A 17062-nucleotide genomic window follows, 5' to 3' on the forward strand; every position below is an offset into this window, starting at 1 on the left:
CTAAATATCACAACGATGGGCGAGACTACCCATGACCAACATCGTGGAAAATCCACTATATAAAACTTCTAATGGTCAGATCAACCTTCACTTCCTTATACATCACTGATCTCATAGACTTCACCATTTTGGGAGATATCAACCACAACCTGAAGCTGTTCAACATTTCGAACCATTTTGCCGTTTCCCTAGGCAGTCTTTGGACACAGGTCAGAAAGGGAAATGTGAGTATTCGTACTAAGGGATCCCAATATAGAACAAATGTGAGTATTCGTACTAAGGGATCCCAATATAGAACAAATCATTTCTAAGCAAGCTGCTTAAAATAACCTAAAATAATTCAGGTATAGCGAGTGCACCCGATTTAGGATGACACAACAAAAGCTACAAACTTTTACAAGTGTGGCGCGATTTGCTGCCAAGTACTGCAATTTTCCAGAAGTCCTGGAGACACTAGAGATGCCAGACTGAGTGGATTTGACTTAATACATGCCCTAGATATGGTGCACCAAATTTCAAGGTGAATTCACACAATGACCGTAGGCTAAACCTTTAAGGTTTCTGAAATTTGTACCTCTGAATACAAAATGCAGATCATAGAATCTTACAGCACAGAAGGCCATTCGATCCATCGTGCTTGTGCCAGCTCTTTGAAAGAACTATCCAATTAGTCCCACTGAATGATGTGGCACATCAGGGCTGTCACAACTATATTTTTGATGTCAAAATATAATGCCTAAACATTTAAAAAGAATCATCTTCCATATTAACATTTTCAAACCTGCACTCAATCCCAGGTGTGAGGCAGCTGAATGAACATGAAATTGATGCTGAAGGATTTTTGAGAGTTAACGACCATCTTGATTAATGTTCTTTTATTTCCTTCAAGCTGTCACGCTCAAACTCCTTCAAGTTGGATTTTTTTTGTCTCAGGATGTGAATTACACTGACAATGCCGTCTTTATTCTTCATCCCGAGAGAATGTGATGGTGGGCTCTTTTCTAGCGATTGTATAAAAAAAAAAGCAAGTGGCTTGTGAGGCCACCGCAGAAAGCATGATGTGTCAACCATCCAGTGTGGACTAGAGTCACCAGTAGGCCAGGCCAGGTAACATGGCAGGTTCCATTCCCTAAAAGAACATCAGTGAACCAATTGGGTTTAAATGACAAACCAGCAGCCCATCAATTATCAGTTTTATTGAATTCTATTTGATAGGATTTGAGTTCACAATCTCAGGGTTGCTAGTAGGAAGGAACGTAGGAAGAAAAGTAGGTCATTCAGCCCCTCGAGCATGTTCCACCATTCAATTAGATCATGGCTGATCTGTATCTTAACTCCATTTATCCACCTTGGTTCTGTAACCCTTAACGCAGTTGCCTAACAAAAATCTATCAATCTCAGTTTTAAATTTTCAATTGAACAAGCCTTGAACACTGACAGTACCAACTTCAAATCTGATCTGCCTGTCAGTTTCTCCCACTCACATTGATCCCTTCTACTTTGGAGCTGTTTTACTCTCTGGTCTTTCCAAAGACTTTTTAGAGCCTAACTGATATAGCCTTTGTATGTCATACAGCACTTGCATCTTTATTTTTTTTTAAATTCTCCCCCTCCTGCAAACATCAACTTCTTGCTGCTGTACAGTTCTACAGGTATCAGGCAGCTTTTAGTACCTCACCCAAGTGGCTATTCTTCGTCCATAAACCTGGATCACGAGTATCAGCAGACTATTAGAACTTGGAGGACTAAAAGGATTAAATTATGAGGGCAGCTTGTATAGACTAGGCTTGTATTCCCTTGAGGTGTTTAAGATGATGAAAGGAGTCGATAGAGAGAAACTATTTCCTCTGGTCAGGGAGTCCAGAACAAGGGGGCATAACCTTAAAATTAGAGCTCGGCTGTTCCGGGGTGATGTCAGGAAGCACTTCTTCATACAAAAGGGTAGTGGAAATCTGGAACTCTCTCCCCCAAAAAGCTGTTGAGGCTAGGGGTCAATTGAAAATTTCAAAACACAGATTGATATTTTGTTAGGCAAGGGTATTAAGGGGTTATGGAACCAAGGTGGGTAGATGGATTGAGATACAGATCAGCCATGATCTAATTGAATGGCGAAACAGGCTTGAAGGGCAGAATGGCCTACTCCTGTTCCTATCACACCCATGCTTTCCTCACCCATGATCTACAGCATATTTTCCAGGAGTCACTGGATAGCAATCAGGATGGGAAACTCCAGCTCATTTTATCCCTCCCTTCCCTAGCCCAGGGTCATCAAGGCCAATGGCATGAACCCTATCTGAGGCATTAAGATCGGGTAACTTAGCACAGACCAAGGGTATTGGGTACTATTCTAGTAGCTTAGAAAAAGACTTGTATTTATATCACGTCTTGCACAACCTCAGGATGTCCCAAAGTGCTTTACAGTCAATGGAAGTATTTTTTGAAGGGTAGTCACTGTTGTAATATAGTTCCACACTCGGCAGTAGATTTACCAGCTGAGCCACCGCTGAGCTCTATAGTGGGTCTATGTAATGCTATGTCAAAGAGAGCCTTAGGTACCATGGTGGGAGGGGGGAAAAAGAGAGAGAGGGGACACTCCTTGGTTCATATATTTTAGGTTAGTAAGTTTAAAAAAAAATCAAATCAATCTTTTTGCAGGATTGTAAACAATATATTTTACATTGTAATGCACAAAACTGTTTCTTTTCACATGCACTCTTATTTACATATCAACAAATACCATAAAACACCAGCCCAGTCCTCCAACTAGCAGCATGGTCACATGGATCCCATAGATAAAGAGTTCATTCATTGTGTTAAAGTCAACACGCCTGCGTCCCAGCAACAGGAGCACTATGGAGAGCTTGTACTGAAAGCGCAAGGACACACGTATGGAGAAGTACTGGATACAGAAGAGGATAGACAGTGCCACCCAGAGTATGGACGTAAAGAGGCTGCAGCTGAAGTACAGCAGGAAGCGGACGAAGCCATACATCCACCGCGATTTCAAGTAAAGGTCGAAGTTGTTGTACTTGGTCCGGACAAGGTGTGTCGTCCGTACGGGGCCACATGCCGAGTGCAGGCATGTCGTGTGGGGGCCGTGGAAGGAACGCACCCGGCGGGGGATTGGGATTACAGGCATCAAGGCAGGTGGCTGCAATGTCCCCTCGGTGATTGGAGCCCCAGGAAAAGCGACTTTGCTAAGATCAAACAAATCATCGTCTATTACTGGTCAACAGCTTCCCACTGTTTTCGGTTCATCAGCTGTCTATGATCTGCCATGTCTCTTCTGAACACTATTCCTGCAAGAGAAAAGCAAAAGTTTAATCACATCAAAAGAAAACAAAGCACTGGAGCATCTAAGAGTCTTAAATTCTACCAAGATGTTTTCCACCATTCTCAATCTCTCCTGCAGATGCTGACTTGTGCTTGGGAATATATAATGGACAATGGTGGAACGTCAGTCCTCATGCCCAGAAGGGAATTCTTCGGGTAGAGGTGCAACATTCCCAGATCAAGATCACACTCTTCCTGTACACTTTCTCCCACCCCCCCCCCACTTTTTTTGCCAGTCCTGTGAAACTGTATCGCAGCAAGAATCAGCATCTAAAAAGGGAAGCAAATTGGCACAAAAAACGAGAGTCTGATGAAACTGGCTTGTAAAGGTAACTGTACCTCACAGAGAGCGAGGGAGCTGGGTTACCATTCATAATGACAAGAGCGGTGCTGTTGTTGTGTGGTGAACAGAACTCTATCTTGCGGAGGCTGAATGCCAATTCTCTGACACCTCCTCCTGGACCATGACCACACCGCCGAACATCAAGCCATAGTTTCCCCGACCATCACCGACCTCATCTCCTCCAGAGATCGTCCCCCCTACGGCCTGAACCTCAAAGTCCCACAATGCTGCTTCTACCTCCTTCCCAAGATCCACAAACAGGACTGCCCCGGTAGACCTATTGTTTCAGCCTGTTCTTGCCCCACGGAACTTATTTCCTATCTCGACTATTTTTTTCTCCCCTTGTCCAGTCTCTCCCAACATCCTCCGCCACTTTAACAGTTTCTAGTTCCCCGGCCCTAACCGTCTCCTTTTCACCATGGACGTCCAGTCCCTCTACACCTCCATCCAGCGGGCCCTCCGCTTCTTCCCTGAAGGGAGGCCCAACCAGTCCCCATCTACCACCACCCTCCTCCGCCTGGCTGAACTTGTTCTTATGTTGAACAACTACTCCTTTCACTCCATTCACTTCCTCCAAATCAAAAGTGTCGCTATGGGAATCCATATGGGTCCTAGCTATGCCTGCCTTTTTGTAGGATATGTGGAGCATTCTTTGTTCCAGTCCTACCAGGTCCCCTCCCTCCCTCTTTTTCCGGTACATTGATGACTGTATCGGTGCTGCTTCTTGCTCTTGCCCCGAACTGGAAAATTTCATCAACTTTGCTTCCAATTTCCACCCTTCCCTTGCCTTCACATGGTCCATCTCCGACTCTCCCTTTCCTCGACTTCTCTATCTCCATTTCTAGGGATAGGCTGTGAATCAATATCTACTATCAGCCCACTGACTCCCACAGCTACCTTGATTACACTTCCTCCCACCCCGCTTCCTGCAAGAACTCTATTCCCTTCTCCAACTTTCTCCGTTCTGTTCTGACGATACCACCTTCCACACCAGTGCTTCCGATATGTCTTCCTTTTTCATCAACCAAGGATTCTCCTCCATTGTAGTTGACAGGGCTCTTAACAGTGTCCGTCCCATTTCCCACACTTCTACCCTCACCCCTTCTCCGCCCCCCCAGAACCACGATAGGGTCCCCCTTGTCCTCACCTTCCACCCTACCAGCCTCCACATTCAATGTATCATCCTCTACCATTTCTGCCACCTCCAGCACGATCCCAACACAAAACACATCTTCCCCTCCACTTTCAGCATTCCGAAGGGACCGTTCCCTCCGCGACACTCTGGTCCACTCTTCCATCATCCCCAATACCCGCTCTCCTCCCCACGGCACCTTCCCATGTGAGCACAGGCGACGTAACACCTGCCCTTTCACCTCCTCCTTTCCCACCATCCAGGGCCCCAAACGCTTCTTCCTGGTGAAACAGCGATTTACTTGTACTTCTTTCAATTTAGTACACTGTATTCACTGCTCACAATGCGGTCTCCTCTACATTGGGGAGACCAAACGCAGACTGGGTGATCACTTTGTTGAACACCTTCGCTCAGTCCACAATTGTGACCCTGACCTCCCAGTCGCTTACCATTTTAATTCCTCGTCCCATTCCCACTCTGACTGTAGCCTCTTATACTGTTCCAATGAAGCTCCACAAAAGCTCGAGGAACAGCACCTCATCTTTCGATTAGGCACTTTACAATCTTCTGGACTCAACATTGATTTCAATAACTTCAGATCATAACCACTGCTCCCATTTTTTCGGACAGCAGGTGCTGGTAATGCTTCTTCTGTTGCCATTTACAGCTCCTCTAGACCCATCATTTGTTTCTTTACTTGTCCCATTACCACCCTCCTTGCCTTGCACCATCATCCCTTTTGTCATTTAATCACTCCTGCCCTCCACCCTATCAGAGACCTTCCCTTTTGTTCTTTCCTCCCCCCTTTTCCCTGCTCTGTACTTGCTTAAAAACTGTTTAATCTTCAACTTCTTCCCGTTCTGACAAAGGGTCATCAACCTGAAATGTTAATTCTGTATACTGACTTGCTAAGTATTTCCAGCATTTTCTGTTTTAATCGAATACTACATCCTGAGATTTTAATTAATTTGTTCAATTGGGCTCAATAACTTGTACTAGCCAGTACCTCTGATCATAGAATCATAGAAAGGTTTAAGCACGGAAGGAGGCAATTCGGCCCATCAAGTCCGTGCCGGCTCTATGCAAGAGCAATCCAGCTAGTCTCACTCCCCTGCCCTATCCCCATAGCCCTGCAAATTTTTTCCCTTCAAGTACTTATCCAGTTCTTTTTTGAAGGCCATGATTAAATCTGCCTCCACCACCCCTTCAGGCAGTGCATTCCAGATCCCAACCACTCGCTGTGTAAGAAAGCTTTTCTTCATGTCACCTTTGGTTCTTTTGCCAATCACCTTAAATCTAAATCCTCTGGTTCTTGACCCATTCCGCCAATGGGAACAGTTTCTCTCTATCTACTCTGTCTAGACCCTTCATGATTTTGAACACCTCTATCAAATTGCCTCTCAACCTTCTCTGTCCCAAGGAGAACAACCCCAGCTTCTCCAGTCTATCCACGTAACAGAAGTCCCTCATCCCCGGAATCACTCTAGTAAATCTCATCTGCATCCTCTCTAAGGCCTTCACATTTTTCCTGAATGCGGTGCCCAGAACTGGACACAATAAGCCAATTGTGGCCGAATCAGTGTTTTATAAAGGTTCATGATGACTTCTTTGCTTTTATACACTATGCCTCTATTTATAAAGCCCAGGATCCCATATGCTTTTTTTTTAAAACCGCTTTCTCAACCTGCCCTGCCACCTTCAATGATTTGTTTACATATATTCCCAGGTCTCTGTTCCTGTACCCCTTTTAGAATTGTGCCCTTCAGTTTATCAAATCCTACTGTTCAACAAAAAATAAATGGGAATAATTCTTTCCAACCATCTGATTTTTTTTGAAAGGAGTTCTGAAGGTGAAAATTCCTCTTTAAAAAGGTTTTAACTGCAGTTTCACAACTGCAGATACTCATTTGATGCATCTTTTTAAAAGTCAGTTATTTGTTCCACAATTTATGATGGAGTCTGACACTTCTATATTAAAAAGAGCACGGTGTTCCAAATAATAAATTGGCATTGACGCATGGTGAGCAAAATGACAGCATTGAACACTCAAGAAAGTAAATATCAGAGATCCATCTGGCAGGTGAAAGTACTACATCACTTAACTCCAAAAGGTCCCACAGGTTCACATAATTATGGACATCATATTAAAGATTTAGGCTTTCATTTTGGTCTAACCAAGGCTTTTGAAATTAATACCATTGGATTGCTTCCCTAATGTCTCCCAGCAGCAGTGTCCATTTGCTCCCAATCAACTTTACAGATCATTCTAAAAAAACACATACTGTGGTACTATATTAAATGCACAATGGGATTACTCAAGGTGTTTGGATTCAAGATTTCAAAGTCTCTGGGAACTGTCTCATGGGTCTCCTGCTTCCCAATCGTAACCTGTTCCCGTTGCCATTTTGCGTCAGCTGATTTGTTTTTCTGCAGCAATTGGTTTCAATTAAGATTTTATTTTTTGGTTTATTCATAGGTTAGTACAGCTGAGCTCTTTTATAAAATGACAATCAATGTGAATCTGATCATTCATGAAGGCGGTGGGGAGGGGGGAGAAACACAAGTGAACATCCTAAACCCATGGCTAATTCATCTATCGCTGAGAAGCAGAAAGGCCCACTGAGGGCGGGGGGGTGGGGGGGAATAGAAAGAAGGGGAGCTGTCTGTTCACCCACTGCCCAAGAGAGTATTTACCATTGTTGTGCCTTTATACTTTGTCTGAAATTTTACATTTTTTGTCCTGTTTTTTTTTATCTACAATATTGTAATAATTTGTGAAGTGATGTTAAATCTTGATTTTAAATAGTTTTATTAAATGTAACTTCTTGAATCTGACCCATGATTTCCTAATTTCTATTCTTGCTGTTCACTTTGATTCCCTCCTGGTACCTTTTTTTAAAAAAAAACCTAGGTGAAGGGCCATGGCTCACAGTGCAGGACATTACTAATATAGTAAAAAGAGTAGGTGAGAGGACCAGGTAAACCAAGAAGTAGGGATTAGATGAGGTCCAAAAAATGTCCCAAATCAGTCACAACTTACACTTACATAGCAACTTTAAAACACAGCCAAACATCCCAAAATGCTTTCAAGGAGCAGCAATTTGGACACTGCACAGGGATTGGGGGGAAAGTCAGGGGGAGATGACTGAAGGTGAAATTGACCCTGAAATCATGGCCTCAACTCTTAAAAGTTGGAACAGGTACAAGTAGCAAAATTGACAGTAAGAATGAAGGTGTAAAATATATTTTTGTAATAGTTGGTTCATATACATTCAATTCAATAGTATAGGTCTTGAAGAATGTCTGATTTAGATACTTTACATGCTAGCACATTACTAGTCCTATTTACTTGCGCAGACCCTACCACGTAACTAAATTTTACACCATTATTATACTTACCACCCAGCTGAATACTTCCAGGCTGACCAGTGTAAAATGGAATTTCCAAGATTGGACTAATAATTCCAGTCACTCACACCGGGATCACAGAGCTGCCAAAAAAACTGTGCATAGGCACTGCTCTCACTAGCTCTTACCCTAACCAAATACTGTCATTATTTTGAGAGTCCACCTGGCAGACTAATTTCCAAGGCTACAGTCAACAGCTACCGTGACTCACAGAGGTTCTATAACCACAAGCTCAGTACTGAGATGCTGGTTAAAAGCGGCACCGCGGTAGGCAAAAAAAACACTAAGCGACCATCAATTGGAGGTGGTCTCATTTTTAACAGGGCAATGTTGCGAAAAGCAGAGGGGAACCAAAAAACTACATTTTGGAGTTAGATTTCTACAGACAGGGGCCGAACACAGATTCCAGAAATGTAGGCAAGGCTAGTGATTAGTCACAAAAACATTTACCCTAGAAACAACGAGACAATTGTCCGTGAAAATCAGACCAAATGTAAGAACAGCTCATTGCTGTTAAAAATGCAATCCCGCGCCAGCAAAAGGCTGGCATGACGTCTCTGATGGGAATTTGTTGTTCTTTTACAAGCTCCCATTATCTATGGATCTGCTTGTTAAATTATGCCTTTTAACATAGTAGAAACTTAAGCTTGAGCACCAGGAATCAGTTGGAGCGTACTATATTAGCTGTGGCTCTGTGTCAAGCTATGCCTAATATAGTACAGTACTGCCAATACACTACAGCTGATCCCAGTGCTCAAGATTCAGCTTCTACCATCTGGGAAGGAACAACTTAACAAGCAAATTTCTTGATGGGAATTAAATAAAAATGTCAATTAAAAAAAAAATCATGTTCGTCATGGTACGGGAGAAAAATCAACACTAGTCGCAGGGTGCCACACCACAACAAAGCACCAATCTATTGGCCAGCTTTAGTGCATAGCTTGCATGGATGTAAAACTACTTTGGCTTCATATTAGAGCAAACGGTACAGTCTAGTTTGGTTGTCAAGTCACCCAAACTGCATTTAAGCATGAGATGCAGAACCACCTTCAGGAGGTAGTGTCTCAGCACTTGGGTTTCACACCAGCTGCAGCATAGCTACTAATTTAGCAGCTCCCAGGTCCATTTCCTCCGACCAAAAAGTCATGTAGAGTCAGCAGTATAACTCCAGTCTCTCAGTAAGCATAATTCCCTTAATGCTGACTCTTATATAGGGGGTGCACTTATGACATTTTTCTCACTTGTAAAGAAATGAGCATGTGAGAAGGAAGTGAGACGCTATGTTGACGGTTAACAAGGTTTAAATGTGGATGGACTGCTAAGCTCATATTGTTTTTTCCATACCTTTTATAATACATTTCGGCCATCGGATGATGTAATTTTAGTCAATGATCCTTTCGTTTTATAGTGCTTGTTCTTTCATGATTAGCCATGCTCGCTCTCAGATTACCCTTGAATTTTCCACTCATCAAAAGGATTATTTAAAATGTACTGGTGGATCAGTATTCAACACAATCTCTCTGTTATACAGCAGATATTTCTGTTTTGCTGGAAAGTGATCAGTCATAAATAGTATTACTATGGTGAATATGGAAAGTGGAGATTTGGAACAGGGGACTGAGTGGAGCAACGGGTTAGGCACTGGCCTTTCTAGGACCTGAGTGTGAATCTAGACCAGTCTGATGGGACAAAAATGTCCGCTGACACCAAGGGTCCCGTGTGAATTGAATTTGGGCAGTCTCAATCTAGTTTTCAGAGAGTATGTGCTCAAATTTATTACAAAATTGGCCTTAATTCCACACTAAATTGGCAATCTCATCGACCAGAAATATGTCTCACGGGTGCAGTGGCAATGGGAGGTGCTCCTCTGAAGTTGGAGTTGAGTCACATTGTTGAGACAGAGCAGAGGGAGCTTTACTCTGCATCTAAGTGCGCTAACCCAACCTGGGAATATTTGCTGCGGAAGCTGGGTGTCTGAAGAAATTGTTTTCTATTCTCCAGCACTAAAATCCCTCACCTTAATTGGTACAAATCGAATAGGAACAAGAGAAGTAAATTCATAACCCAACTGCGAGGGCACAGAAACACCAAGCATGGCCACACTGCAAGCAGACAGTAATACCACATTAGGATAGATTGGTTCATATTTCACTTATCTGATGTGGCATTCAACATCTTTGAACAGATTTTGTTCTCTTGTAGGCCACTGCTGTGCTACTGAGCACTCTCCATTTCTGGCAACTACTACCTGCATCAAATTACAACCAGGTCAGCTATAGCAGAGTCATATGCGGAGTAAACAATAACTTGCATTCATGTAGTGCCTTTAGAATAGGAAAAGATCGCAAGGCGCTTTACAGGAGTGTAATCAGACAAAAATTAACACCGAGCCAAGGAAGGAGATGTTAGAAGGGGCTTGGTCACAGAGGTGGGTTTTAAGGAGGGTCTTAAAAGGAGGAGAGGCAGAATGGCAGAGAGGTTTAGGGAGGGTATTCTAGAGCTTAGGGCCTAGACGGCTGAAGGCATAGCTGTCAGAAGTTGGGGGGGTGGGGGGTCCATAAGGGGCCAGAGCTAGAGGAATGCAGCGTTCTAAGATGGCTGTAGGACTGGAGGAGGTTACAGAAATAAGGAGGCGAGGCCATGGAGGGATTGAACACAAGAATGAGAATTATAAATTTAAGGCTTCGGTCAGAGAGCAGAGGGGTGATGGGTAAGTGGGACTTGGTACGGGTTAGGATGCACACAGCACAGCTCCAGATGAACTCAAGTTAATGGAGGCCGGCCAGGAAAGCATTCGAATAATTGTCTGGAGGTTCCAAGACGCTTCCTTCTACACTGCTCTAACAATATGCCGTAATGCAGATGATCACTGCCTACTTCACTAGCCAACCTCTCTCAGCTAATCTACCAATTTTAAGAGACAAGACAGAGGCTTATCTTAGTTTTCCTTCCAAAAAGTCTAAGAAGAGATGAGCTTTTATTTTCTTCTGAACCTGCAGACATCTCTCCACACAAACTCCACATTCTAAAATGGAAGAGAATACAGAAATTCTGCATCTGGTATTAAGTTAAAAAGTGGCCAAGTACAGTTATGTTTTTCCAAGCACTGGCATCTTTCCAGTGATCAAGCATAAATATTCACTTCTGTATGATGGCTTCTTCAGTTTAGTAGGTAGTAAGAGAGCTAACAAAAACGAGCAAATGCGAAAACTTTCTTGCAGGATAAAAATGGTAGAAATAGGCTCTACTTAAATAACGCAATTCTTATCAATTTTTGCTCTATTACAAGAAAAGTTTCTTACTAGGAGTACTTTATATGGCAAGCAACCAATCCCACTAAATGTGTTCCATTATCCATCATAAGCAGATGCTGTAGGAGTAAATGGAAAACTTTGCATTTATTTAGCACCTTTCATATATTTTGGACATGCCAAAATGCTTCATAGCCAAACAATTACTTTTGAAATGTACATCACTATTGTTGTGTCGGCAAATGTGGCAGCCAATTGGTACCTAACAAGGTCCCAAAAACAGCAATGTGATGAATGACCAGATCATTTTTTTTGGTGGTGTTCATTGAGGGATAAAGGGTGTCCAGAACACCAAGAGAACTCTCCTGCTCTTCTTTGAGTGGTTCCATGGGATCTTTTATGTCCACCTGATCAGGCTGACAGGACCTCGGTTCATGACTCATCCATCAGACAGCACCTTTAACAATGCAGCACTCTCCGCACTGCACCTAGATTATGAGCTCATGTCCTGGAGTGGGGCTTGAACGCACGATCATCTGGCTAAGAGGTGAGAGTGCTACTACTGAGCTGGTACCTGAACAATGACTCAGTGCTTAAACAAATGTCCTCTGTAAAAGATCCATCATGTCTTCATTGGCACTCCTGATGGGGAAATGAATTGAACTCTGGAAAATAAAAATAGCTTGCATTTAAAAAGGAGTTTCAAGTGCAGTACCACCCATGATACTCCATTGTTTGTGACGTGGACAGGCAGCAGCAGATTACGTGCAGGCAGCAAGTGCAGCAGTATTGAGCTTACCATGGGATCGCTCCAACCAGGCAGATAGGACTAGAGTAATCGCGTAAAACACACAGCCAATCCTCCACAAAGGCTGACGGTACATCTCACACAATTAATAAACGAAGATGACAGAGTGCTTTAATTGAAGGTTAAAGAATAGGCATTTTCCAAATAATAAAAATTCCTATTTTTATAGGATTGGGGAATACTTGAATTAAAAAGTACTCCTTTAAGTTAAGCTCATGGTTTCTTTCGTAATAGTCTTATCCTCAGGTTCTCCAATCCTATTCTAGTTTTGCAGAAAACATCTCCACATCATCTCCCTTCATTATCTTAAGAACGTACATTATATCCACTTTAATCAGATTTACAATGACTTTAGGCTCAGCTTCCTCAGCCTCTTTTCATAAGTCAATGATCTAAAACCTCAAATCATGTTTGTTACCTTTTTTTCTGTCTCTAATGCTACATTTATATTGCAAGTGCTGGTCTTGGGCCAGTAGCTAACACACACTGAGTCTTCTCCAGGGTTAAAATTTCAATGTTTAGAGAAGCATATGTACTCTCTAAAATATTTAAATCAACTCGAGTCAAGTTTAAAAGATGCCTTGGGGCATGGAGTATAACATCAGGACTGTGTCAAACCCAAGCAGTGAGGCTTTCCCCAGGTCTTGTACTGTTTTACTCCAGAGTCAAGTCCAGCCCTGACTCTGGATTTACACAACATCTTCTTAATGTACATGTGAAGTGAAACTGCTTTGCAGCAATGCTACAGTCGCACTGTAAATGCAGTCATAAATGCATCAGTTTCACTGCCTTTAACAAATATTCTATGGATCTATACACCACCTACAATTCAGGCCACTAAAGCAGAGAAAAAATGAACCCTAATCTCGATTTGATTTGATTTGCAAAAGGTAGTATTTGCATTTCAATACAGAAGGCCATTAACCAGAAGCAAGAGTTTTCTTCTGTACATTTACTGATCTGACTTCCACTCTCCCCTGTGATTTTTCAGTAAATTGTGGAGTTTTACTTGGAGCTGGTGGACTTGGGTCACCGCCTTTGTCCCTTCCGACACGGCACGTGCTCGGCCAGCTCCCTGGCAGCAGCAGGAGGAGGCACATGGGTCTGGATCTCCCGGGAGCTGATGGTGCGGCGCTTGTTGTAACGGGGCAAGTGGGAAGCCTCACTCTCGATGCGCTCGAAAATATCGTTCACAAAAGGAGTTCATGACACTCATGGCAATGGAGGATATGCTGGTGTTGATTCTTGACTATGTGACTGGCAGAGATTGGGATGGGGCAGAGGCAGGAGTGAGTGTAGAACTGAAGCCAGTACCATAAGCTGTAAATATATTGCATTACGGGTTGCAGACCAGTAGCTGCAGAATGCAAAACATGGCCAGGAAGACCCACGATTTACTGCGGGCTGCGAACTGACTCTGCCCACCATGTGAGAGCTCTGCATATTAGTCTCCCTGCTTCCCAGCTGGTTAATCTTTAACGATTCAAGAGTGGTACATTTCTAAAGTGCCCAGGAGATTCAACCCGAGCACTTTTTAAACCTGATTTCAACATTGTACTGGAGTTAGATGTCATATGGTGCCATGCCCAAGTGCTGTGAGATGCCCTCTGCTGGGGCCTCTGATGCTGCTTAGTTTTAAGTGTATTCCAGAAGCAGATCAAAACCAGACTGTTAACCGGCGTTGATGCGCACCCAAAAATCACTGTTGTACGGACATAAAAGTGGCAGCATAACTGCAGTCCAACTAAACCTAGCTTTCTGGCTATCAGTCGTCACTTCCAAAATTAGAATATTTCCAAGATGAATCAGACGGGCAATCTCCCCTCTCCTCTTGTGCAACTTGGCAGCTTTCCTTCTGTCCTCTCCAGGTGAAAAGAAAAAACAGGAAGAGATGGAAAAAGAAGAAAAAAAAAGAGAAACTGCAGTTTGAAAATAATAAAACCCTATCACACCAGTATTGTACCTGTCAAAGAACTTTATACTATACACAATGAACCCAACAGAGAGGTGCATTTAGCTAGGAAAGGCATAATGTTTCAATAAATAATAATAAGTACATCAAACATTTAAAGGCATGGACCAAAATAGTTTTTTTTAAAAAAAAAGCAGAGGTGGGGTCAGGAAAAGGAAGAAAAAAAAAGTATTTCCCAGGAAATTACACAATAGGTTTGGACAAAGGTCACCCTTCAGCCCATTCTTTCAGAATACCAACCTGACTGCCTCCCTGTTACAGCACCTAACAGTTCCTTACAACAACAACAACTTGCATTTATATTGCACCTTGAACGTAGGAAAAATTCCCAAGTTACTTCACATCAGGTGTAATGGGACCAATCATCATGGACGGTCTCCCATCTTCCACCCTCCATAAATTTGAGCCCATCCAAAACTCTTCTGCTCATATCCTAACCTGCATCAAATCCAGCTCACCCATCATCTCTGTGCTTGCCGGTGGGCAAGATGATGGTAGCAATGCAGCAGAGGCAGTTGGTCTCAATCTTAGTGACAAAGAAGTCCATGAACTCCTCACGCCTGTTGTTCAATGGGAGGATGAAGAGGGCAGGGGAGAGGGGTTTAAGGAGATGGTTGGTAGTGGAGAAAAGCCAGGGGTTATCTTTGCATTCCAGGATGATCTTGGAGTGGTGAGCAGTTTTGGCAGAGTCTTAAAACACAAGTCATTTCTTAAATATGTGTTTAGTGTCCTACCCTTCATGGAACCCATTCCTCACCACTTGTGTAAAGAAAAACTCACTGACATCTGTCCTAAATTTACCCTTCACATCCCTAAACCTGTGCCATCTTTTCCTGCCAGCCTGGCATATTTGAAAGTAGTTTATCACATTTAATTTCTTAGTATCATACCCTTCTGGAGATGTCTCTTATTAAGGATGAATAACCCCATCTTAACCATCCCTTCCTCATAACACACCCGGACCTCCCTTATTATGTTCCTTTACATCATCTCAATGGGCTCCTTGTTCTTCATACAGTACTCTTATTAAAATTATTTTTAAAAGGGACAGTCAATACACCTGGAGAGAGCAACAGGCTACACAGTCACAACACAGGAGCACCACACACAAGCAATGCAATATTTGTCATCAAGGCAAACATTATTTAAAATACCCTTTCATAATATTGAAAAAAAAAATGCACTTGGATTTCCCCATTAACCAGGCCACTCAGCCCCAAGGACATGTCGGAAAATCACTTTTCCAGGAAAAAAAAACGATCAGACATAACAAAAAAAAAAGTACCCAAGCCTTTTATCTCCCAATCTCAGGCTGATCCCGTGGTTCATATGAAGAACAAAATTTCAAATAAAAAGGGAGGTGGAATTAAATTAAAAACCGCAAACATCGCGTAGCTTCAATTTATAAGCGTTTTTGCCGCTCGGTTCATAAACTCGGCGAATATTCAGGGTCTTTTACCCCCCCCCCCCCAAAAAAAAAAAAGCCAAAAACATTGATTAAATGCAAGGACTGGGGTCTGAAGTTTCGAGGGGCCTCAAGCCCGGGGCCCAGTCCTTCACCCCCACCCCCACGACTCTATCTCATCATTCGCAAATCTTTCCTTCTCTCCCCCGCCCTATTCCGCCGAGTTAAAGAACAGAGTCTGAGAGATTACCGACAGAAAGAACATAACACCCCGCTTTACTCACATATTGTGCTCAGTGACTGATAAACATTCACGCTGTTCCGAGGAGGAGGAGGCTTCTTCCCGTCTCCTCAGCGACCGCTCACACATTTTACGGCGTGTCGCCAAGCAGCAGCCTAGCCCTGCAGGTAGAACCAACCCTCAATGCAAAGTGCCATTTAATCTTACACTTCACACATCAAAATGCAAATCAGCCAGATTGAAAGAGCTTTTCTCTCTCTCCCCCCCCCCCCCCCCCACCTTGACTTTACCACAACTCAAAGCTGCGCACTTTCCCCTTCCACAGTGATAACTTATATCATTTTTTTTTTTGTTTGCCCCAATTTTCTAATTCTCCCGCCTCCCCCCCCCCCCCGGTTGCCAACCCTCCAGGATTGTCTCCAGGAATTAAAGATTAATCTCCTGGGCGCTGCCGCGAGCAACCCAGGAGAGAGAAGGAAAAAAAATCATAGGGGGCGTTGAAGAAAAAGTCTTTTTTTTTTAATGTTCTTGCAACGTTTTCATTTATTAGTTATAACAATATTGGAGATGGGGCGGGGGGGCGGTGGGGCGGTGGGGTGGGGGAAGGCTGTTTTACTGGGCGGGAGGTCGTGATGAAACCTCCAGGAATACGGCCAATCAGAGTTGGCAACTCTGCTTTGAAGGCAGTGCTACTCCATGGCATAAGGTTTCAAACTTTTTCCTTCAGGGTCTGGATTCTAGGGAGTCTGCAAGGTCATCAGATTTCTGTATTTGTTGCCTTATTCGTACCTTTTTGCAGAATACTGAGCGTTTTTCTGTAAATTGCCACTGGACTTGATGGGCTAAAATGACCTGCTTCTGATTCCATAATTCTGTCATGTGTTTCTATAATTCTATCCAGTGTTTCCATAATTCTATCCAATGTTTTCATAATTCTATCCTGTGTTTCCATAATTCTATCCAGTGTTTCCATAATTCTATCCAGTGTTTCCATAATTCTATCCATTGTTTCCTTAATTCTATCCTGTGTTTCCATAATTGTATCCATTGTTTCCTTAATTCTATCCTGTGTTTCCATAATTCTATCCTGTGTTTTTCTTTGGGTAGATGACACTGGCTTTCAGAAATTAGGGAAAGGCATTGTGGGACTGTGTGAATATTTGCACAAA

At 43.0% G+C, this 17062-nt stretch overlaps 1 protein-coding gene across 1 annotated transcript; it reads right to left on the reverse strand.

Moving 5' to 3' along the window:
- Positions 1-2646: 2646 nt before the first annotated feature.
- Positions 2647-16044, reverse strand: LOC137300433 (transmembrane protein 250). Its single transcript, XM_067969501.1, has 2 exons — positions 15937-16044; positions 2647-3299 (listed from the first exon to the last, which is right to left on the reverse strand). Exon 2 carries the CDS (start codon positions 3137-3139, stop codon positions 2720-2722), a length of 420 nt encoding a protein of 139 aa, XP_067825602.1. The 5' UTR covers positions 3140-3299; positions 15937-16044; the 3' UTR covers positions 2647-2719.
- Between the last annotated feature and the right edge of the window lie 1018 nt (positions 16045-17062).

The sequence above is a fragment of the Heptranchias perlo genome, chromosome 31 (genome assembly GCF_035084215.1).
Source record: "Heptranchias perlo isolate sHepPer1 chromosome 31, sHepPer1.hap1, whole genome shotgun sequence".
NCBI lineage: Eukaryota > Metazoa > Chordata > Chondrichthyes > Hexanchiformes > Hexanchidae > Heptranchias > Heptranchias perlo.

Coding starts and splice junctions, on each gene's coding strand:
- LOC137300433 (XM_067969501.1), bottom strand. CDS start 3,139: ATGCCTGTAATCCCAATCCCCCGCCGGGTGCGTTCCTTCCACGGCCCC.